The following is a 24612-nucleotide window of genomic DNA, read 5'->3' as shown; positions in this document are numbered from 1 at the left end:
AATGTACATATGAGACTTTATAAAGATATTAAATTTATGATATAATTCTATGAAAGATTATTTCAAACCATATAAGCTCTTATGTAGCTTACACACCAACAAATGTTCTCATGCAAGTCTCCATGTAACAAAGTTATATTTACATCCATCTAAACCAACTTCATATCCTCTTTGGCAACTAATGCAGGTACCATATAGAGGGTGGCCATCTTGACAACTAGTAAGAAAATCTTATCAAAGTCAATCCCCTTCTTCTACTTGAATTCCTTGGCCACTATTCTTGCCTATTCTTAGGCAATGCATCAAATGGAGATACCTCGAACTTGTAAACTTAGTTGCATAGTAGTGCATGTTTGCCCTTAGGCAAAATAACTATCAAGTAGCACTTTCACCAAAGAATCTATCTCTAACTACATAGCCTTCTTCCATTTATGACTATCATCCCTAGTCATAGCATCAACCTAACAAGAAAGCTCGCCATAATATGTAACCATAACATACTCTAGAGACAGAGTGCATCTATCTAGTAGTCTAGAAACCCTCATAGACAAAGGTTGCTCTAGCTAGAGCTTGTGGCTATCCAACCTATCCACCTTGTAAAACATGAGGCTGTCCACTTACCTATGGTAGTTCCATCTTAACATTAGCTAGCTATCCAAACCTTAGATCATGTGAAAAAAGGCTGCACATATTGCTTGTGTAATGATTGTTCATCCTCCTAGAATACTATCCTAAATATCTCAAATATTTTAATGAGCTTCCTACACATCTTTTTCTGATTAGAAATGACACTGCGACTGTGTACTTCCTCCTCAGATTCAAGATCCCAATGATCTTTTGAGATGTTAATTGGTTGAAAATAGTATTTAGCTCGTTGAGATAGTTGGACATAGAAGACCCCTCATCCATGTAGAGATCAATGAGTTTTCTCAACCAATGAAGTTGCACTTTCTTTCTCATGTAGGTTACCAAGATTTTTCCATACAGCACCTTGCATGCTTTTTACATTAAGATATACAAACTTTAAGAGTGTTAGCATGATAGTGAGACATGCCAACTCATACATTTCTTTTCATACATCATCATCCATGCCCTCAAGTGTAACACCCCTATATTTAATTGTCTTTACTTGCTTCTTTTGAAAAATATATTGTAAATTTGCTATTTTCAGTAAGAAAAGTTAGTGCTATCTAACTTCTCAATGTTCAATAATGCATTCTCCAAAGTAGATGAAGAGGCCATAATGGTTGCAATATATTCTATTGTGAGGTGCCTCCTCCAACAGGTCCGAAGGATTCCTCTTAGTAGTCGATTGAAATTCATATCCATGCACATCACCATCCCATCTCCCCATGGGAAACCTTTGACTTAGTTGAACATGGGAATCTCAGTTCTACTTCACAGGGGAAGTGTGGACAAGTCACCCCTAACAACAATCTAACATCCACTTGAGAAAAACCACTTTGTAATCAATCAAAGGTAGGAGAGAGGTTGTAATCAATCAAAGGTAGAAATGAGGTTAACACCACACTTGGTTCAAAGAGAGTGAGAGACGGGGGAGAGTGTAAGGTAAAACGGTGTTAAACATGGTAACTAATCCTACCAATATTGGGAGGGTCACGATTTAATCTGATCTATCTAACATTGGAAAGTTACCTGACTTATCGGGTCCACCACCTAGCCATAGGCATCCAATCGTCACCAGGATCGAAGCCTCCCACTTTCCTCAATGGGGTTTGCTTAGTTTTCTAATTAGCAAAGCATACTACCACACTGTTTGGACATATAAAACCAACTTCCTTTTATTACTCTGTTAAATTGGGTTCATTAAACTCAATCTTTAGCACATAATAAACAATTGGAAAATCAAATACTTTATTTCACCATCACTCCGTAGAGTGGTACAAAACTATCTTTCCACAGAAAGACACCGTCCATAGGACCTTCCAATCCCTCGCGATTGGGTTGCATATGATCGCACTCCATTTGCAGTCAACATGGAATTTATTGGCTTGAGCCCCTTTAAGCTTCCTTGAGCCTCTGGAGCCATCCTACATAACACGAGCACTTACCACTCAGCCCTTTGCCCTCTCAGGTTCTCGAGTGTTCAAAAACCAAAACCACCTACCTCCCTCGGGAGCATAGGACCCACACCTGCATATGAGTTTTTCCACAATCTGCAGAGTGTTAGGGAGCATTGGGTTGGGGATCCCAATGTCCCAAACCATCACAATCTAGAACTTGTCTAGCTATGCAAGCCCAGAATCATAAGAGCCATAACTCATCATTCACCAATCCAAAAGCAGTTATAACCATAAAATATTTTTAACACAATTGTCAATGTATGCGATGCATAGAATCCATCCCCTTCATCAATTTTTGTGTTCTTTCCTAAAAAGCATATGATAATACTAACATGCTTTTACAAGTTTAAGTAAGTTCTAACTAGTGGTGATCCTTTTCTTATGTACTAACCTAATTATCCCCATTCATCCATCCATCATGATTAGGGTTTATGGCCGCAATCTCAGTTTGTTGTGGAATAACCCGTCCTTCAAGTTGAATGGATTCGAGGGATTAACTTCCGCTTGCATTTCGGCAATGACTACTTCTTCATGTTGGGGAGTCCTCTAAGTGTGACCTCGCTCAGCATCTCGACATCTCTTGGGAGCCATGGAAGAAGCTTGATGGATTCGAGCAGCGCTTCCACGTAGGAGTGGAGAGAGAGAGAGAGAGAGAGAGAGAGAGAGAGAGAGAGAGAGAGAGAGAGAGAGAGAGAGAGAGAGAGAGAGAGAGAGAGATTGCAATAGAGCTTCATCACATCAACAGTAGAGAGACTTCTGCACGGGTCATTCTATGTATCTGTTTGTGTGTCAATGTGACGGTCTACCCCTGTTTATATAGTAACTAGGGGGGGAGGGGGTAAAGAGAGGACACTTGCTTTTTAGTGTTTTTTTAATGATGTCATTGATGACAAAGAGAGAACACGTTTCTTTTAGCATTTTTTGGTGACATCATTGATATGTCAAGGAGGGGGCTCTATTTTTGCAGCATGAAGATAAACATTGATGAATATATGGCTGAGAATGCACCACGTGTCGTGTCATCGGGTGTCACTCCAAGGCATATGACTAAGATGACGACCAAGGCATAGACCTTGGCATCTTGGCCTTGGCATACTTGGCAACGGGCTACGAAGGCTTCATTGGTGCCGTTGGCTGCACATGAGAAGCCCCCACTAGCTTGTAGGAAAATCTTCCTGAGAGGTCACCCATCCCGGCAGTGTCATCATCCAAGTGCACTTATGCCAAGTGACTATCCACTAGGCTAGTTCTTTTTGTTGTTCTATACTACAAACGTAGTTTTAATAAGCTTGTCTTGGGAGAGTTTCCGAAGTCTTTCTTCCTTGAATTGATATATAATACCTCATTAATAATAATAATTATCTTCATAAGTAGAGCCAATTTCAAAATTAGAGCTAGTTTTTAAAAATGTGCAATATAAATCAATTTTCTTTGGAATGTATATGCACATTGTTTATTAAAATAAACTAAGTTATGGGGACATTACATTCTTCCCTCCTTAGAGAAATCAAGATGTCCTCATCTTGAGAGAAACTGGGGATTTTCTTTCATAAGGGTTGCCTCATCGACCCAAGTGGCATCTTCTTCAAGATAATCCTTCCATTGTACTAGGCGTTCTCTTAGGATTCAGCTTCTTAGAGGTTTCTTCCTTGTATCTAGAATCTTCCCGGGTTGCCTTTCTAGAATTCCTTGGGTAGGCATGACTATTTGTTTATCATTAAGCACACGATCGAGGTTTGGCACATAATCTTGAGATGGGGTGGAAATTTAAGCTTGTAGGCTTGTCTTCCCATTACTTTGATTACTTCATATGGTCCACAGTACCTTGGACTAAGCTTTTTTTATTTTCCCAAGGATAGTGAGCTCTTTTCAAGTCTTACCCTTAGAAACACCATGTCACCTTCCTTGAATGTTCGTATGGATCTTTCAAGATCCGCATAGGACTTTTTTCGATCTTGAACAGCTTGGATGTCATGTTGGATCAATTGGATTTGTTGGTCCATCTCTTCAAGCATAGCCTCAGAAGCCTCTATCTTGAGAGTGGGATCTGAGAAGTTTAGAGATGTAAGACATTCTTGCCCATACAAGGGTCGGAATGGCAACATCTTGATTGTTTGTTGAAAGGCAATGTTATAAGCAAACTCCACCAAAGATAAATGTTCAATCCATTGTTTTAGTTCTTTGCCACAATAAGACCTTAGAATATCTTCAATGGTGTGGTTCATCCTCTCAGTTTGTTGGCCATTAGTTTGAGGATGATAAGCAGTACTGAACCATAGCTGCATTCCAATTGCCTGGAATAGGCAAGTCCAAAACTTAGAGGTGAACCTAGAGTCTTGGCGCACTGATTATGCTCTTTGGCAATCCATGTAACTTAAATACTTCTTTGATAAAGACTCAAGCAATGTTAGATGACTTATAGGTTGCTTTGATTGGGATCAAGTGTGCAACTTTTGCAAATCTATCAACCACTACCATGAGTAATCCAACAACAAAGTCTGGCATACTTATTGACTCCCATTTCATTTGTGGAATGTCCGGGGGTTGTAACTCTCCAGGCATCTTGATCCTTTTTGCATTGACTCTTTAACATGATAAGCATTGAGTTACATACTTTAATACATCCCTTTTTAGTCTTGGACAGTGATAACTCTTACGAACTACGTTGAGTGTCTTGGCATACCCCAGATGTCCTGCAATGGGGCTATCATGTGCTTCCCATAAGATCTTGGCCTTCACTTCTGGTCTTTTTGGGACACAAAGGCTGTCATGGTAATATAGACAACCATTGCTAGCACGATAATCCTTAATCTTAGACCTTTCTTTATCAGAGCTTTTTCTTGAAGTGCCTTAGCCATGAGTCCTTCATATTCCTTATCCTGAGAAATAGCTTGGTATACAAGCTCAAGTACAAGGTTATTAGGTATGGATACGGTTCTTAAGCTTCGAACTTCTACAATGCTATTAAGAAAGGCTTTTCCATTTAATGCATCTGCAACAACATTGTCCTTCCTTGGAATATATTTTATTTTAAAATCAAACTCTTGCAATATCTCTATCCATCTTCTTTGCCTCATCTTTAGGTCAACTTGGGTGAAGATCCAATTAAGACTTTTATGATCTGTCTTCACTAAAGTGAACTCCCTTCCCAATAGATAGTGTCTCCACAGTTTCAAGGCATGGATTACTACGAGTAACTCAAGGTCATGAGTGGCATAGTTGGACTTGTAGGGTTTCAATTTTCTAGAAGTATAGGCCACTGGTCTTCCTTCTTGTACTAGCACCCCACCAATTGCAAGTCCACTTACATCAGTGATCACCTCAAATGGTTGATTGAAGTTAGGGAGTTTTAATAGAGGTGCAGTGGTTACAGCTTCTTTAAGCTTATCAAAGCTTTCTTGATGCTCAATGGTCCAAATGATTACTGTATTTTTCTTCAAAAGATTTGTCAAGGGTGCAGTAATGAGGAAATAATCCTTGATGAAGATTTGGTACCATCCTGTCAGTCCCGAAAATCCTCGGATTTCTTTCACTCTCTTAGGTATTGACAATTCTAGGATATCTTTTACTTTGGTAGGGTCTATAGAGCTTCCATTAGCGGAAACAATGTATCCAAGATATTAAATCCTATTAGTGAGAAATATGCATTTACTCATCTTGGCAAAGAGCTGATTTTCACGGAGTGTTACTAGGGTGATCTTTAAGTGACCTTCATGTTCCTCTATTGATTTGGAGTATACTAGTATATCGTCAAAGAATACTAGTATGAAATCATCTAGATATGGTCAAAAGATGTTTTGCATTAGATGATTGAATGTAGCAGGGGCATTAGTCAATCCGAATGGCATGACTAAAAATTCATAATGACCATACCTAGTGTTGAAGGCAGTCTTTGGAATATCTTGTTTCTTGATTCGAATTTTATAGTATCCAGAGCTTAGATCCATCTTGGAAAAAACCTTGGCTCTGTGTAGGCGATCTAAAAGCTCATCAATCATAGGTATGGGGTACTTATTTTTTATCGTAACACGGCTTAGTCCTCTGAAGTCAATGTAGAGTCTCAGTGTTCCATCCTTCCTTTTCTAGAAGAGGACACACACTCCACAAAGTGAATTACTTGGGTGGATAAATCCTTGCTCTATCAGTTGCCTTAGTTGTTCCTCAAGATCAATAGCTCCATGAATAGACATTTTGTACGGTCGTTTTGACATTGGATCGGCTCTAGGAATCAATTTTATTTCACGATCAACCTCATGCCGTGGAGGCAGTTGAGTCAGTTCTTCTGGAAAGACATCCTCAAAGTCGTTGATCTAGGAAGACAGAGTGCCTTCATTAGTATTTTTGACCTTATTCAACCAGATCATATAGATTGGTTGACTTTTCTTCAATCCCTTCTCCTGAGTTGACTTGCCTTGGCTAGTTGGGACTCTAGTTCTTCTAGCTTTCCCATATGCCTTTACAGTTTCTCCTTCTGAGCCTTGAAATATTATTTCCTCTTCAGCACATAGAATTTGGGCTTTGTTCTTCTTGAGCCAATCCATTCCCGAATGCAATCGTAGCATCCTAGTGGTAGGATTCAAAATTCTGCTTCAGTTATATGGTTGTCTAACTCAAATTGAAGTTTCTCTACAATTTCGGTTGAGGCGATTTCTTTCCCACCAGCCAATGCTACTATCATTTTCCTTGTCCCCTTGGATTCTAGATGCAATTTCTAACTATCTTGGGTGCAAGAAAGGAATGCGTTTACCATGATCAATCAAGATTATAAATGATGTACCCTTGTAAGTAGGTGGAGATTGAATTACTGAACATTGGTGGTTTGCTCCTTTCCTTTCCATGGCAACATGAATGGATCCTCTTAACGTGCATTCCCCAAGCTATCCAATCATGGTATTTACTTGGGGACTAGCTACTCTTCCATGTCCACGACTTGGGTTGTTATTGCCATTCCTTTAGCCTCTTCCACCAACTGGGTTTGGGCTAGGATTTTGAGGATGGTTGGACAATTTGCCCTTAGGTGTCCAATCCTTCCACACTAGTAGCAATGTCCGATTCATATCCCATTTGGTCCTTGGGTGATTGCATTAGCTCTATCATTCCCTCTAGCATTGGCCATGTCCACAACACAGTTTGGGTAGCCCCTTCCATAGTTGTTTTGCTCACATAAGAGCATCTTTCGAGAGTCATTGGTCTCATTGATTCAAGGCAAGTGTCCAAAGGTGGATTTAGTCGTTGGCAAAATCTTGCAATATGTTGAGATGTTGTCATTGGGGGTGTATATTTGCACAAACTCACAAACTTAGAATAGTATCCTTCCAAGGTTAGGCTTAATTGTTGTAAGTTGTAGAATTCATTCATCTTGATTGATTCAAAAGATGGGAGAAGATAATGTCCTTTCACAGCTTCTTTGATCTGCTCCCAAGTTTGGGAAGCTTCTGTTACCCCTTTATCTTGGTAAAACTATTTCTACCAAAGCTTAGCTTCTTTAGTAAGATGAAGACGAGCAGTCATGGACTGATTTGGATCAGTAGTTTCAGTGACTAGGAAATAGTCGTCCAAAGCCTCAATCCAAGCTTCTACATCTTACTCCACCTTGGGTCCTTCACCGCTAAACCTAGATGTTGGTGTATTCTTGAGAATAAACTTCTTCTCTTGGAGTTCCTTGTATGTTTCATCAATTTGCACTAGTTGGCGATTCTGATTATCTCTGTTACTTCTTTCTTATTACAAAATGAGGTGGGTTGGCCTTCGTCTCTAGGAATCACTAAGATTTTGGGAGATTGGGATACTCTAGAAGCTCATAATTTTTTGACTTTACACTCCCAGTAAGGGTTATCCTAACGGGAGGGATAACCTCTGTATATTAGTCATACACCCAACGATGTAGGGTCATTGGCTCCCCATTAATTGTCATAGTATCATTGACCCTCTATCCTTCAAATAAGAAACATCGAACTATTTTTAGTTCTTCAAGCCATTTCAACAACTTGAGATGGACTTTCACGTCTTTGTATAGAGTTGAGTCTAAGTATAGGTAAGGTCATCCCGTCCCGAGATTTAGGCTCCAGTTGTAGCCCCTTCATAAGCTTAAACAACCCATAGACGAGTCTTCCCTAAGATAACCATTACACTTTGTCTTAATTCCAACATGTTTGACTAGCAAAAACAAGCAGAGGAGTACATGATCTCAAAAATCACTCACATAAAGCGTACTTCATCATTAATTCGTCAAAGTAGTTCAACTATCATCATAAGCTCATAACTCATGCTCTTCAAAAATAAAAAAATGATACTTTATATTTATGAAAAGTACTTACAAAGATGTATTTGATCATTCTATGATCTAACAATACATCATCTCATGGATCCTTTCCTCATGAAAAGTATCAAGGTCTATATTCTCATATCTTAGTGGATTCTCATGTACATGGCAAACAACATAATGTGGTGGCTCTTGGGGATAACCAAAACATCCCATACCAAAGTAAGGCCTTCTTGGTACTACAACAACTATCTTGGGGTGTACTATTTGTAGCACTTTTTGATATACCCACAAGGTTTCAGGTACAGGCTCATCCCCATTGTTTAGTTCGGCAAAGACACTGAACAAAATATATATCTTAACTATCCTTAGTTGTTTAGCCCATTGAACCCTCCATAGTTTGTAATGAAGAAGGATGTTACGCCCATAATATATCCCCATATGTGACTTATTCCTTGGCCATAAATCTCCCATGTACCATGAGTTAGGATGAGGTTACAATACAATTGGAGGAATAAATATCATCTCCATTATCTCAAATATAGCCTCATGGTATGAAAATTTATTCGACCCTAAGGCTACTTGATACATGATGGGTAAAATATCTTACAAACGTGTAGCTTCCTCATCGCTAAGTTCCTGATGATGAGCACAATGTGTATTCTAGTGTTAGTGCAAGATAATCAATAACACTTTTCTTCAAATAAGTGTGGTTATTTTATTAATTCCTTTTATACGTTGACTACTTAACCTTACACTAAAAGCTCTTTTGAAACCTAGGCTCTAATACTACGTGTGAGGTGCCTCCTCCAACAGGTCCGGAGGAGTCCTCTTAGTAGTCGATTGAAATTCATATCCATGCACATCACCATCCTGTCTCCCCATGGAAAACCTTGGACTTAGTTGAACATGGGAGTCTTACTTCTACTTCACACGGGAAGCGTGGACAAGTCACCCCTAACAACAATCCAATGCCTACCTAAGTGTGGGAGCTTTTGCTCAACCGCCAAGACCCACGGACCGCTTATTGCTTCAAGCGTTCCAAGTTGAGCACTAATGGCTACCTCTCACATAGCCGACACGCCATCCATATCTACGGGTGTAGTGAGCTTACCTCCGTGCCGTTCGAGTTACCTCCTCTCCCATGCACTTCGGTAGCTCCACGATCCAAGTGCAAGCTTCAAGCAAGCTCCATCCTCAAGCTCCACGCTCCAAGCTCCATCACCGCGAGCAAGAGAAGAGAAGAGAATAGAAGAGAAGAAGAGAGGAGAAGATGGAGAGCTTCTCCACCCCATGGTCCCTCACCCTCACACACTCACTCCCTCACACTCTCACACTCCCTCTCTCAAGCACAAGCTCAAGCAAGAAGAAGAAGAAGAAGAAGAAGAAGAAGAAGAGGAGAGCTACTTTTTGCCACACACAAGAATGAGCTTCACATTCACTTTTCAACTTTATATACAAAACCCTAAATCCCTTTTGGGCGGTCATCCCCTTTTCCCCTTTTTTACATGGCTGGCTATGGCCTAGGCCATTTTCCCATTGTCCCTCTATCTTCCTAGCATCCTTTCCACCGCCCGTCTACATTTACAAATTGCACAGGTGAGAGTCCGATGCTCCTTGAATTAAACCATGATGCGCTTGCGCTCTTTTACAAAAGTTTTGACTTGTGCTTTTCCTTGTGCGCCTTTGTCTTCCGTTTCTCTTTGCCTTGGCCTTTGTCTTTGTCTTCTGTTTTAGCTTTCTAGATTTTCCACCGCCTGGCACTCTTTCACAAGATTTCATGGTGCGCCTTTGTACTTTAAAATGCACATTTTCCCTTGTGCATTTGCCTTGGACTTTTTAAGGTTGCCCCTGCGCTTTTGGCCTTTTCTCCTCTTCTTTCTTTAGTCGGGCTACCTTTTTTTCGCCTTTACCCTGTGTGTTTTCTTTATTTCCTTTTGCTTTCTTCGTATTGGGGTTAACATTACCCCCTTCCTAGACGAGTGCCAGTCCCATGGCACTCTTCGTCGAAGGTAGCATGCAGAGCTTGCACCGAAGATGTGGGTGGAAGGGACTGCTGGTGCGGATGAAGGCCGTTGGTGGCACTGTACTATTCCGATTGGCTGGTGATATGATTGTTGTAGGTGGCGATAGAGCTACTCTTTGTTGGGAATGGCCACTCATAGTTGGCACGGGGGTTGGTGTTCGTGGGATGCTCATGGTGGATTTTGCTGGTGATGATTCTCTGGTGGTTTGCATGATGAAGTCAAGGGCAAGAGGTCAAGGTGGAGTGTTGATGTAGAGCTGACGGTGCTTTCGTTGGAGTCTTTAATACCTGCAATTGGAAAACCTCTTATGTGGTCTCTCCCTATGGGGTAGTGCTAGTCTTCTTATCGTGCACAAGTCATAATGCAATTAGTTTGGGAGATAGGTCGAACTCTAAGCAAGCTGAGAATATTGTCTTGCACTTGAGGACCCAAACTGTGTATATACTTCGATGCAGATATTATATGAGTGCTCGTGCATACTTAGATATTATGTAGGTAGAAGACCGCGGGCTGGTTTCTCATATGTCGTGTGGATGAAGCAAAGTGGTCCATGGTGGGAAGAAGTCCATGTGAAGGTGGGTGCGACATCCTGTGCATTGTGATTGCACGACATAGCAGGATAGAACGCAGGGATAGTGTACTATCCATAGGTAGTAGACATTGGCATGTGTGTTGAGGACGGTGTACTGTTCATGGCCATTCGTGTGGTGCGTGTCCCAATTGATTGCCATGGTATTAAGGCAGAGTGCAAGGGGGGATTGTGTGAGTGGGTCAGGGTGACAGGTCTAACCATAGGCAAGACAGGCTCTCTAGGTATGTCCTGCCCTTGAGGTGCCCTGAACGATTGTGGGGGGTGCTAGGGGGCGAGGGGACTAGGGGCGGAGCCAGCCGACCAAGGGCACTAGACGCACCTAATTTGAGGGCCCCTAGGTGCGGTGCTGTAATCGTGGGTGCTTTTTATTTTTTCGTTCTTTGTTTTCTTCTCTTTTCTTTTCTTTCTGTTTTTTTTTTTTGCCACAGTAAAATCCTTGCAATATGCGGAGGCTATGAGCCTTTCAATGGGTCGGGACATGTCAAGCCTCGGAGGCTCAGGAAATGGATATGACCGTGATGATTTTGCTTTAGCCTCGTTGTTAGGGGAGCCGTTGTTACGGTATTGGTGCGATTGCGGTGACACCCGTCGTGAGCTCATTGTAGAGCTTGGCCCAAGAAGAGAGTGGAGCCCATGACTGTGCTTTGGTTCGTGAGATGTGGGCACTCGCAAGGGTGATTTTTCACGTTTAGCAGCGTGGCTTTGTTGCGATCCTTTGTGCGGTTGGTGGTCTTACCGTGGCCTGGCCGTTGGACACGTTTGCATGAAGACCTGTCTCATCTTGCATCCACTTGTCACTTCGTGAGAGTGTATGCTTGCTTGCGTTAAGTATGTCGAACAAATGCAATCATGTTAAGATATAATTTTTCAGAATGCTATGATGTCTATTGGGATGCCTATTTCATTGCTTGTTACGGTCGCATACATTAACGATAGGTAAAGGAAGTGTGTACAAGTGGGGATCTTGCCCCTTTACTCATCAAAAAGACAAAAAGTTATGGCATGATGATTTGTCAAGTTACTTGTACATCATAGGGGCTTAGTCGATTTGTACTAGGCAAGGTGAGTCCGTTGGTTAGGCGACTGGGGCGGTGCTGGTGTGGGACTCCTGTGAGGTTAGGCAAAGAACATGTCGGCCGGGACATGAATGGTGTAGTCCCGGGCTGCCACCATTTCCAAAATGCCCTTAAACAATTCATCAAATTCTTCCTTGTCCCGAGCCGCCCTTTCTTTCCGTGAGCACCTGGTGCACGAGCGTATGTTGGGGGTCTGTGCAACTGGCGTTGCCACATGCTGCGCGTTTCTTTGAGTCTCGACTTTCTTGGCTGGGGGATTCTTCAGCCCTCATCCGGGACGGTGTCGCTTAGGACCTCGCTTCTTCGCATACCTTTTGAGGGTGGGCACGTAGCGCATCGGTGGAGGGGCATGTGCCGCATGTTCCCATCATCTGCGGAGAGCGTCTCTGCAAGCCAATTGCCCTAGGTTTTCCATGTTTTTCTTGTAGGGGACTTGCAATATGCCAACCAAGGGTTAGGTCTTGATACGGAATAAGACCATTCGCATGGGCTGAATTATAGTGTGGGTTATCAAACGCATATGACCAAAAGAGGCGGAGTGGGACGTGCTGTGCTCGTTGTAGCGGGGTGGCCCTCGTGATGATGTTGACTTAGCCGCCCACCATTAGCAGACCTTGGCTCATGCCGAGTTACATCGGCTGGTGGTCATGGATTTGGGCAGGGCTCATCCTCGAAAGGATGGACCAGAGAGGGAAAGGTGTATAGAAAGGGACTTCACCCTGCTTACATCATCAGAGATATTGGCCAGGGCTGCCACTGTGGCAATGCGGGGTGCGTGCCCTTCGACTGGAGGTGGAAATGGTCATGTGAGAGGGGGACCGGACGAGTCTAGCCTGTTGGCCCTAACTCTTCTATCTGCGCTTGACTATTATTGCTTGTGTGTGTTGATAGTGTCTATACAGGGTGACAAAAAAATCATTGTTTATATATATACATGTTTATGCATCCATGTCACTTCACGAGGATAGAAACCAATTGTAGAACTCGGGATTGTACTGGAGCGTGGCACACGCATCTAGTACACGTGGTAGCTTACTCAATACTGATAGATATTTTGCCACATCGAGTAGCATGGAACCTTGCCCGGGTCTACTGGCAACATGTAACTCCTCCTCAGTGAGAACCTTATCAAATAGAGAGCTTTCTTGGCTAGGTTCAGCTAAGTTCGTACCCCGAATGGCAGTCAGCACTCGAAGGGAGGTTGGTGCCACATAGGTGGGGTCTCTTTGAGACCGCCATTTGGCCAATCGCTCCTCAGATACTGTCATGATTTGGGCTCCTAGTTTGGCCATTGCAACGTGGTTTTCACACCAACGCTATTCAAATTGACTTCGGCCCTCTAAAAGTCACTTTAGTTGCTCTATCTCTAAGAGATTTGGTTGGCAGAGCGCATCATTGAATGTGATAGCTAAGCGCAGTTCGTCGGCTTCCACGCCTGAGATGAGTACCATGCATTCATGCAGGAGCCTGTTATAGTGCTCGTCAAGATGTTCTTGCTCTTCCCAAGATAAGGAAAATGGCAAGTATTCTCCGAGCTGCTCTTTAGGGAATGCGCGTATGTCTGCTAGGACATAGACACGTGCGAACACCTTGAGCTTGGCATCCAACTCAGTTAAGCATTCGGTGACGCACCTACGTTCAACGAGGGCTTGCTCGGTTCTAGGAGCTTGCCTGGGCTTTAGCGTAGCTGGGGGACTCAGGTCTAGATGAGCAGGATCGGTCAACGCTAGGATGCCTGATGCTCTGAGGGTTTCCATGTTTCTCCTGAGGCTTCGTTATTGCATCATGGTTTTCCTTGGATGTGACTGGTATAGGTTTGTCACCTTGTTGTGACAGCGTTATATCCACTCTTGATTGGTCAATGCAAGTTCTATTGTCAGTGGATTGAGTGTTGCAAGCAGCCATTGATGGTGACGACTGCTTTGATTTTTTAGAGCACACGGATGTGCCTGAGGTTTCACCGCTATTAGGGGAGGCGTCAATGGGTTCATTGGTGGGTGGAGTCGATGCTTTATTCATCAACTCTCCAGTGTTCTTTGTCTCGATGTTCTTGGGGTCCACAACCACCTGCAAACTGTTGTTGTTTTCGCTATTTTCTCCTTTTTTTCTTGGTCAGTGAAGGTGCATCCCTCAACATCTCAGGACCCTGGACCAGGTCAACCGTTGTTATGCTTGGTTGGGCCTTAGCATTTCCTGTCTCTAGGATGTCCACATGGGTTGTGGCTTGCTGACTAGCCTCGCCAGGTTGTGAGGGTACAACTGTCTTCCCTTTGGAAGAGTCTAGCTCTTCCGCCAATTCCCATGTGTTTAACTCCTCGAGCCTGGGCTTTAGGTGCTTTGGAGGTGCTGGAGTTGCTAATGAAGTTGGTTGTGACACTTCCTCCACTGGTAAACTACTAAGGACACGTTCCACAAGGGGCGTTGTCAAGGCCAAGGGCTGTGACTGCTGTGATCCGTGATTTGAAGTACTAGCAGCTAGTTCAGTGGACTTGCTGCTATTGGTGGATTGCGGTGTCCGATCCTTAGGGCGATCGGAAGTGGTTGCGTCTTTTGTTCCCCTTTGAGCATTCATCTGTGTAGATTGAGCATGAGTGATCTGATCACATTGGGTTGCACAAGCATATCTTTAGGTTGAGAGCTAAGGGTGGTGTTGTGTCCTACCTCTTGGACATCTGGAAGCTTTGATCGAGATAGAGATTGGGAGTGAACAGCCGCCATTGACGACCGCTGTTATGCTTCCCGTGTCCGTTTGGAAAAAGAGGATGTAGGAGATCTAGGACTCTTAGGTGGACTTGGCACTGGTGGTTGAATGGGTTGCTCGTGATTGTTAGACGATGTTGTCATTAGCTTTGTTGAGCAATCAGCCTTATCATGAGCGATGTTGTGCATGTGGTGCTCATTATCCTCTTGGGAAGTCAAAGGCTCCTTGGCCACTAGTGGACCTCGTGCACGCTTGACAGTTACCTTCAATATCTGCTTGCTAAGCATGGTAGGTTGAGGATCTAATTTTTGATAGGTCCTATTCGATTTCTTGATCTCAATCGTGAGGGGTTCAATTGCTCCAATATTTTTGGTTCAAGACTTGGATTTGCGTTTAGGTTTCCTCCTACGTCTCTTTGCTTTTGACATAATTTGGACTTTTGGCAGAGGTTGTTTAGTAGGGGGTTTTGGTATCCAAATCCATCGGTTGCCTGCATAATACCCTTGAGCACGAAGCAACGCCTTGGAAATCCATCAAGGCGTTGTGCTAGCTCTCCATCAATGCCTTCATCTATAAGGCTTGGTTTTCTTTGTGGTCTTCTATCGTATCTGTAAGTCCCAATTCTATCCTTGGCCTTGTCTCCTGACCTTTTTGTTTCAAGTATGGCCTTACTCACTGGTTCTCTCCGTTCAACCTGCGCTTGCATCAACTCCTCCCACAACTCCTTACTCTCATTACTAGGCTTGGCTGTTACGTGAATAAGTCCCTTATTTTTAAACTTATTGATCCAAGTTTAAATCTCCCTTTTTCTATACCTATACTAAGTGATCGGGTAGAATGTAAGAGTTGAACCCAAGACCATCTAATCACCTTGCCTTCTAGCTTAGTCCCCACCCACCCACACACACACTCTCTCACAATGGTCTATCTTTTTTTTGGTAATGGTGTCTGTCTCTCTGTCCGTCTCTCATAGTCATTGCGCTCCAAGAGCTCGTCCTCTCAACATAGCCACCTGCAAAATCATCAAGGACGCGCAATGGAAGAGAGTGTGAACCTGGGAGTTAGCCCGCCGCACACCTGCAGACACCAGAGGGAATTTGTCACCGTTTTGAGGAGAAGCAGAGGACTCAGTTCACCAGTATTAGATGATGATGGAGCAGAGGAGGAGGAGGCAGGCAGGCAGGCGTCTCTTTGCGGGTTATTTGATCTGATATCCAGTGATGACATCGGCTTCGTCAGTGGAGACCAGGGTCATCTGATTTGCTATCCAGTGATGCCATCGGGTCAATTTGATTTTGTATCCGGCAGGACAGCATCCTGCAGAATTGTGGCTTCACCGGTGGAGACCAGGGTCATTTGATTTTGCCATGCAGTTATGCCATTAGGCCACTTGATTTGCTATCCAGCAAGCCAGCATCCTGCAGAATCGCAGACAAAGGTAAAATTTCAATGAAGACAAGAGATTGCATGCCTGCATGTGACAGCATCAGTTCAAATGGCACTGCTTCTGTGGAGACTTGGATTGGCATCCTCCAGAGGTGCAGACAAAAGAAGAATTTCAATGAAGCCACAAGATTGCATGCCTACATGCAGCAGCATCAGCTTGAATTGCATCCAGTTCTTAGCAACTACCTCATCCCCATGCTCATGGATTGTGGTGATTTTGTGGATGCCAAGCAGATATTCGACAGGTTGCCTTATCGCAATGAGCATTCCTGGACTTCCCTCATCTCTGCCTGTGTCAGGTCTGGAGTGCCACAGCATGCCTTGTGCCTCTATCAAACTATGAGGCAAGAAAACTGCACACAACCTAACAGGGTCATGTTTCTTGCACTGCTGAATGCTTGTACTGACACGAAGGACTCTGAAACAGGGCAAGAGATATACACTGAAATAGTAAAACAAGGTTTAGAAAGGGATGTTTTCAGTGGCAGTCCGATGTTAGGAAACACATTGGTGGACATGTATTGCAAATGTGGCTTACTAGCAGAAGCACGACAAGTGTTTGACAATCTGCCAGCTCGGAATGCAATCTCTTGGGCTGCACTCCTTGCAGGCTATGCAGAGGATGGGCTTGGTGAGGAAGCAGGGAGCTGTTTTCAGCAAATGCTGGCAGAAGGTATATCCCCTGATTCTGTGACATTTGTTTGCAGCTTGAAAGCTTGTAGTACAGCAGGAGCTCTACATATGGGTCAGAAATTGCATGCTGAAGCAATAACAAGGGGTTTAGAAAGTGACCTGTACGTGGGCAGTGCCCTAGTAGATATGTACATTAAGTGTGGTTCATTTGAAGAATCAAAGCAGGTTTTTGAGAGTCAGCCAGCTCATAGTGTGGTCTCCTGGAATGCCCTGATTGCTGGCTACACTGAAAATGGGCCTATGGAGGATGCCCTGAAATCTTTTCAACAAATGCACTTGGAAAATGTGCCTGCAGATGCTGTTACTTTTCTTCTCTGCTTGAAAGTTTGCAGCATTACCAGAGCTTTAGAAACTGGACAAAAATTGCATGCTGAAGTAATCAGAAGAGGATTTGAAAGAGCTCTTTTTGTCGGCAACATACTGGTAGACATGTACACAAAATGTGGGTTCCTTCTAGAAGCACAGCTAGTATTTGATGGCCTGGCAGTTAGAGATGCAGCCTCGTGGAACTCACTGATGGCAGGTTATGCTGAACATGGTTTGGGTGAGGAAGGCAGGATGCTTTTTCATTCAATGCAAAGTGAGTGCATACCTCCTACTCCTGTGACATTTGTTTGCTGCTTGAGTTGTTGTGGCACCATCAAAGCTATAAAAACAGGTCATGATATTTATACTGACATAGTGAAAATGGGATTAGAAAAGGAGCTTCAGGTAGGCAATGCACTAATGGATATGTTCATCAAATGCAGCTCACTTGGAGAAGCACATGGAGTGTTTGACAAGATGCCTATTAGAGATGAGGTTTCTTGGAATACACTTATTACAGGATATGGAGAAGAGGGACTTGATGAGGAAGTGCTCAGTTGTTTCAAGCAGATGCAGTTGGAAGGAGTGTCCATGGATGCTGTCACATTTGTGATTTGCTTAAAAGCCTGCGGCATAGTGGGTGCATTAGAAACAGGTCGAGAAATACATGACAATATTAGGAAATCTGGACTAGAACAAGAGCTGTCTGTTGGTACTGCATTGGTAGACATGTATGGCAGATGTGGTGCTGTTGCAGAAGGACAGGAAGTGTTTGACAAGATGCCTAAACTAGATGTTGTCTTATGGACCACAATGATAAAGGCTTATGGAGAGAACCATGAAGGTGATAAAGCTGTGCAATGTTTTCAGAACATGCAAAAACAGGGTGTGCAACCAAATTCAGTAACGTTCCTATGTGTTCTTGCTGCTTGTAGCCACGCCAGCCTGGTTGTTGAGGGGCAAGATTATTTCAACATGATGAAGGAACATGATATTGAACCAACAGAAGAGCATTATGCGTGTTTGGTTGATCTGTATGCAAGGTCAGGATTTGTGTATGAGGCAGAGAGATTGACCGCAACCTTGCAAGGACCTCCTTCCCGTGTTGTCTTGATTGCCCTGCTGAGTGCCTCTAAAGTCTTTGGTAAAGTGGAACTGGGGCACACATGTTTTCAGCAACTTGTGGAGGTGAGTCAGGATGATGCAACAGCTTATTTGCTAATGGCAGATGTGTATGCAAGTGCTGGCAGGTGGAGTGATGTAGATAGGATTGAGGAGCTGAGGAAGTATGCTGGGGCAAAGAGAATACCCGGTAATGCTGTGACTGAGGTGAAGAAAAGACTGCACAAGTTTGTTGTGGGTTCTAAACAAAGTAGGCAAATATCGGGAATGTTAGAAGCCCTTGGTTCACATATAAAATTGTTTGGTTATGTACCAAATTTCAATTCAGATTTGAGACATTTGTCACACTCGAATAAAGAAATTGTTTTTGGTTCTTCAGAGGGCAAGGAAGCTCTAATAGACAACAGCAAAATTCTTGGGAGTCTTTCAGTTCAATAGCCATACACTAACTTTCTCTTGTGAACTTTGAGCAGTAATTTTGTCACTTTATTTAAGATGACGTCCAAAGTCAATTCATGACATAGTTTGTTGTAATCTCCTCATTAGCCATATATTTTGACTTTTGACCATTCACTTTGTCACCAAATTTTAGACCATATCTACAATTAATTAGTTATACACTTTTTCATGATCATCTTATCAGCCATGTTTTATAATTGATTTGTTACCCATTGTATTGATCAATTTGCTGAGAGCGCATTGCTAATCCCATTGGGGGCTTGATTTTGGGCTGATTGTTGGACATATAGTGCTAGGACGTATTATATGTACATTGAGTAAATGCAGATCCTTGGCAATAGTCGATTGTGGTATTCTTGATATTGCAAGTTTTGGGTATCTTATAGGTGCATTTTTAACTCATTCACTGCTGTTAAAGGCCAAGTTGCTAGTACTTAGATACTGACTGAAGGATAACAAGGGTTGGTCTTCTGAAGTTGGTGGTAACTGAATTTGAAGGGTGAAGGAAATGGAAACAGATATGGCAAAAGTTTGGAGCCTGTGGGGAGTTTACAGTAGCTGCAGAGTTATGAACATGAGGAGATTATGGATCAAAACCCATTCATGGATCCCCTAAACGTAGAGAAACAATCAATTATGTAGTGCACAGAAACAGTCACCTCCTGGATTAAGTGCAAAAGGACAGACAATGGTAGGAGGTAGATGAATACTGTGGTTGCAGAGGTTGCTAGGGGTTAAGTTGAAACAAAGAATGTGCCTAATAATTTTTGCGACAAGCAATTGTTGCTATTGCCATTCATCAGGGATGAGAGGAGCTTCAAATTGAATCACATTCCATATGGTAGGTGCTTGCCCATTTAGTATTAAGGGAAAGAAAGAGTGGGTTGAAAGTCAACAAATGATTGCTATGATTCATAATGGGAATGAAGCTATTGGGACTAAATGTTTATACAATCAAAGTGCACATCAGAAAGCTTAAAGTATGGGCCTCTGGGGGTATCTCAGCCTCAATCAGTAACATATAGGAGTGAAACAGGGATGCCCAATCTCACCCACTTTGTTTGGGCTCTACATAGATGAGGTTTCTGATTATATTGATCGAGAGGGAGGAGGTGGAGCCACTCTGGCTGGGCTGTTGATACTGATAGTACTCTATGCAAATGACATTGTGCTTATATCTGACTCGCCTGAGGGACTGCAGAGACACTTGGAAGCACTATCAACTCTCTGCAGATATAGAGACCTCAGGGTGAATCTTAAGAAATCCAAGGTTATGATATTCTACACCTCAGCTGCTTGGGTATGAGATCTAAGCATCAGTTCACATTTGATTAAGAATCAGTGGAGACTGTCCAACAGTATCTATACTTAGGACTCACTTTCAAAGGGCCGCAATTTTCTTGGAGAGAGACATCAGAGGCTCACTAGCACAAGCATATGCAGCATTAGGTGCACTAGAGAGATAGTATGCACATATACAGTTCCACGAACCACACACCAAACTATGGCTCTTTGATACACTGGTTACACCCACACTTCTCTATGGGGTAGCCATTTGGGGCCCATGCCTCCATCACACGAGGAGACAACCGTTGATAGATCATGATGAACCATAGAACAAGTTTTATGATGGATGGGAGCATATGGATTGACAATTGGTCATGATGATATCATGCATGATAGATTTGAAGAGCTCAACCTCACATGAGATCACCAGGGTAGAGATGGCGGCAACACTTACGCTGACTGAGGCCCTCCTCCAAACAGTGACTTTTATACATAGATTATGGGAGCTTCCTCAAGATAGATATTCACAGCTAGCATTGGCTTCATCTAAACAATTAGCGACAGTGTGATTGACATTGTTGGTATGCTCAAATGGATACATGGATGGACTTGCATGGTTTTTAGATTGAAACACTAGCCCTCTATGATTACAGCTTGGATTGCTCTACACTTGAACTCAGTCGATCAGAGCTAAACCATGTGATCAAAGCATGCATATTGAGACTAGAAATTGAGAGGACTTTGATTGAACCCCTTTCTCCAGTTGGCACGAGGATGGCATACTAACCTTATTACAAATAAATTAGAGCTATCATTGAGTGCCACAAGAGCTATGATAAGACATCTTAACCACATAAAGCTACATCTCCACTTCAGATCTCTCTCTCTCTCTCTCTCTCTCTCTCTCTCTCTCTCTCTTTTATTGGAGGGACAAAGTTACTCTAGCAAACATACATCTTGTCCAATCTAGCTAAAGTATCGGGATGCTAAAGAGAATAGTATGTAAATCCAAGCTTGAAAGGATGGAACCAAGACCACATCCTACTTTAATGAGGAAGCTACCAAAGCATCTCAACAAGTGAGGCATTTGGAATCATCCATCATAGAATGATGTGAATTCATTTGTGTTGAATGCTCGCAAGTATTAAAGTTACCCATCACAAACCCCAAATAGGCCATAGAGAGACACTATAGGTCCCCCCAAAGTTGATAATTCCGAGCTCCTTTGGGTGCATGCAATCCCATGGTTGCAATGAAGAACAAACAATCAACATAACCCCAAATGTATGAGGAACATGACTACTAATTAAAATTGTATAATCCTTATATACATAAATTGCACTAGCTATTGAGTGTTACTTGTATTCCACTATATACAATGCATCCCAATTACCATTAAAAATAGTCATCTACATCATATACATTGTTTACTACTAGATGAAATGCCCTTTATATTCCATAGTGCTAGCTTCACAAGTTAACACTATTGCTACATTGCTTTCCCTTTGCATATACCAACTTACTTGTCCATCTCACTTTGAATTCACTAGTCAACCCTCTATGATTGTTGCCTGAGAAGGATATTACTATTGCTAATTATGAAGATCATTCCTTAAAGCAAGTAGTCTTTCTTGAGCATCTAACTGCAAAGTATAATTTGAAGTACTGTTATTGGCCACACCCATATACGGTGTTTGAGATGATTGAGGCTTAGAATAAAATCCTTTACCTCATTGTTGAAGGAAATTTAAAAATCCAATTAAAAATTCCTTAAAAAACATTAAAAATAGAAAAAAAAACATTGTTATTAAAGCTATTCTATATTTAAAAAACACATTTACTTGATTAGATCATATTAAATCATTCACAATCAAGCGTGTTGTTAATAATATTGTAAGAGGGCTACTAAAGTGACCATGTTGACTACTATTTTTTGGTGGATATATATTTTGTGGAGCCTCATTGTATTATTTTGGGAACTTGTATTATCATTTTACTTCATGGACATCAAATTATCATGGATGTATTATTTTGTGAGATTGGGGCTCACAAACCCATGCACATTGAATTCCTCACCTGCATTATATTTGTTGCAATCGCAATTGTTATGTGGGTTGCGCACATGTATTTGCCATTGTATTACTATAGGTTGGGTCTAATAAGGCTAAGGTACAAGTATACTTCAAGGAATGACTGGTCTAAATTCGACAAAGGGGGTAGCACACCCAAAAGAGGGTGCAAATCCTAATTCACAGGGGCGAAATCCTAAAACACAAAGTGGGGTGCAAACCCAACCCTAAAATGGTGCATGGTCCTAGAGAGGTGACTTAACCCTAACCCTAATTTGTGTTTATATAAGGGTGGGAGGTCTTAGTTGTATTCACCCCTTTTTGTCACATCTATGCTACGGAAGCTTTATCAGTGCAACCATTCACTCTTTCTATTCTATCATCTTGATTCCATTGCATTGAGAGTGACTGAGAGGAAGTGAGTGAGAAGTGTGTTGAGTGAGAGATTGAGGGAAGGTGAAGCTCTTCATTGTCATCTTGCTTTTCTCATATTCTCTACTAGCTTCTCGACTCGTTGGTATGCTCAGTGTTGGATGTGGAGGAGCATGGGCATCGAATCGTGTTGATTGAGGTCCATCTTCGATCCTTCAAGCTTTTAGACTACAACATGAGAAGGTAAGTTGATGAGTTTGCTACACCTCGAAGCTAGTCTTTTGTTCTTTCTTTCTTGATGGGATAGAGACGAGGATGATTGGTTAGTTAGAGCAGAGTGTTGAGAGATTGTCACCCAAGTGAGTTGCAACTTCTTAAACAAGAGAAGTTTGCATCCAATGTCCCGACTGTTGGTGTATTTAGCTCAACATTTTGATTCCATTGTTGGGACCAAGGATGATGCAACCGCTGAGGTTCTCACACTCTTATCTTGTAGTAGCAGGATAGGAGACGTGTGCATGGGTGTGGATGGGATCGATGGGGTATTGATCATCCATGTTTGTGGCTAGCATACTTCGAAACCCATATGGCTAGGTTAGGAAGACCGAATCAGAAGGAACTGGTTCATCGGATTGAGTTTGAAGAGATTGGATTTGTTGGAATAGAAAAACATACAAAATACAAACTTAAAAACACAAAACAACGTAAAAACTCAAAACACGAAATGCAAAACATAAACTCTTCATCTTCTTGTTGGGGATCTTGTGTGGCAATATGAGGAACTGGTCGTTCATCTTGTTGGCCTTGTCTTTGGTTGCATGCATTCAATATGATTAAAATCTAACCAAAGGTATATCTTACTCATGTAATCTTCTTGTGAAGCATTAGGGTTCATGGATGGTAAGAATCTAGAGAATCCATCGAACTCTCACTCCCACATACACATACATCTCTCACTCCTACACATCAAACCTCACTCCCACACACTCATTCCCACACATAACCCTAGTCCAACATATCCCTTCACTCCCACACACAAGCTCTCTCCCACACATCACAATCCCTACTCCCACACACACATACATCACTCACTTCCACACATCAAACCCACTCTCTCACACTTATACATCACTTACTCCCACACATACACTTACTTCCACACATTAAACCCTACTCACACATCGACAACTCACTTAGACACACATATATTTCTTCCACACATACCATCCATTCACATTACTTGCATCTAACTACGTCTAGAGGTTTTGTTTGTGCTTCTTGTGTTTTTGTCTTGTCACTTTGCCATCTTTGTGATTGTGTGGCTTTATGGAATTGCTTCCAAAGAGCACTTTCAATTTTGAAGGGAGGAAAGTTAAAATTTTCACATCTCACTCTTGTGTGTTCAAAGTGTCTCAAGCCTCTTGAAGAGTGTATGTTTTGGAATGAGTTTGTTGGAAGAAGCATTTAAGAGCCTTAGGAATTTACTAAGAAATTGTACAAACCAAGGTCAAGAGGCCTAGGAAACAATTTGTCACATCATCAAGTCTTGGCAGCACTATTGAGAGACCCTTCACTTGTAGGTTGCATTTTGCATTTTGCATTTAGGGTTTCACATTGGATAGCCAAAACAGAGGCTAGGCGCCCAAAGTGGGGCACCACCCTCCTAGACAACCAGCGTCCTCCCTCTGGGTGCCACCCTAGACGGTCTCTTGCCTATTTATAGGCTGCTTCTGTCACTCATTCTTCACAGCTAATTCATTCAATCCATCACCTCTTCTCTCCAGTCTCTCCACTACTCTCACACCCCTTCAAGAGGACATGGTAGTTCATGGTTCATGGCTATCTTCATCATCTTCCTTGTGCTACAATACCCTTGTTCCCTTGTATCACATTCATTCCATTCATCAGAGTTTCTTCTCTCTTCTCTTCTCTTCTCAGGGTTTACCAAGTTCACTCTCTATTCCTCCTCGCAAACTGATGCCAGGAGGCATATTTCACGGTGGATTTCGTGAGGTTTTATGGTGGATTTCGTAAACTTTGTTGATCGGGGCTCATACACAAAGTGGATTCTTTGTGCGAGAAGTTGATGGGGACGCCTGTCCTTTTCGGGCGTTTC

At 42.4% G+C, this 24612-nt stretch overlaps 1 protein-coding gene across 1 annotated transcript; it reads left to right on the top strand.

The window, feature by feature from the left end:
- The first annotated feature begins 16053 nt into the window (after positions 1–16053).
- LOC148035989 (putative pentatricopeptide repeat-containing protein At3g01580) lies at positions 16054–21233 on the top strand. Its single transcript, XM_087677985.1, has 2 exons — positions 16054–16180; positions 16423–21233. Exons 1-2 carry the CDS (start codon positions 16118–16120, stop codon positions 18745–18747), a joined length of 2388 nt encoding a protein of 795 aa, XP_087534111.1. The 5' UTR covers positions 16054–16117; the 3' UTR covers positions 18748–21233.
- The last annotated feature ends 3379 nt before the right edge of the window (positions 21234–24612 follow it).

The sequence above is a fragment of the Lygodium microphyllum genome, chromosome 5, assembly GCF_053477565.2.
Source record: "Lygodium microphyllum isolate KBCC chromosome 5, Lygodium_microphyllum_v1.1.10, whole genome shotgun sequence".
Taxonomy (NCBI): Eukaryota; Viridiplantae; Streptophyta; class Polypodiopsida; order Schizaeales; family Lygodiaceae; genus Lygodium; species Lygodium microphyllum.
The sequence above is the reverse complement of the archived record's forward strand: the minus strand, read 5'-3'. Positions and strand labels throughout refer to the sequence as shown.

Coding starts and splice junctions, on each gene's coding strand:
- LOC148035989 (XM_087677985.1), top strand. CDS start 16,118: ATGCCATTAGGCCACTTGATTTGCTATCCAGCAAGCCAGCATCCTGCA. Junction 16,181..16,422: donor CTGCAGAATCGCAGACAAAG/GTAAAATTTCAA, acceptor GATGCCAAGCAG/ATATTCGACAGGTTGCCTTA.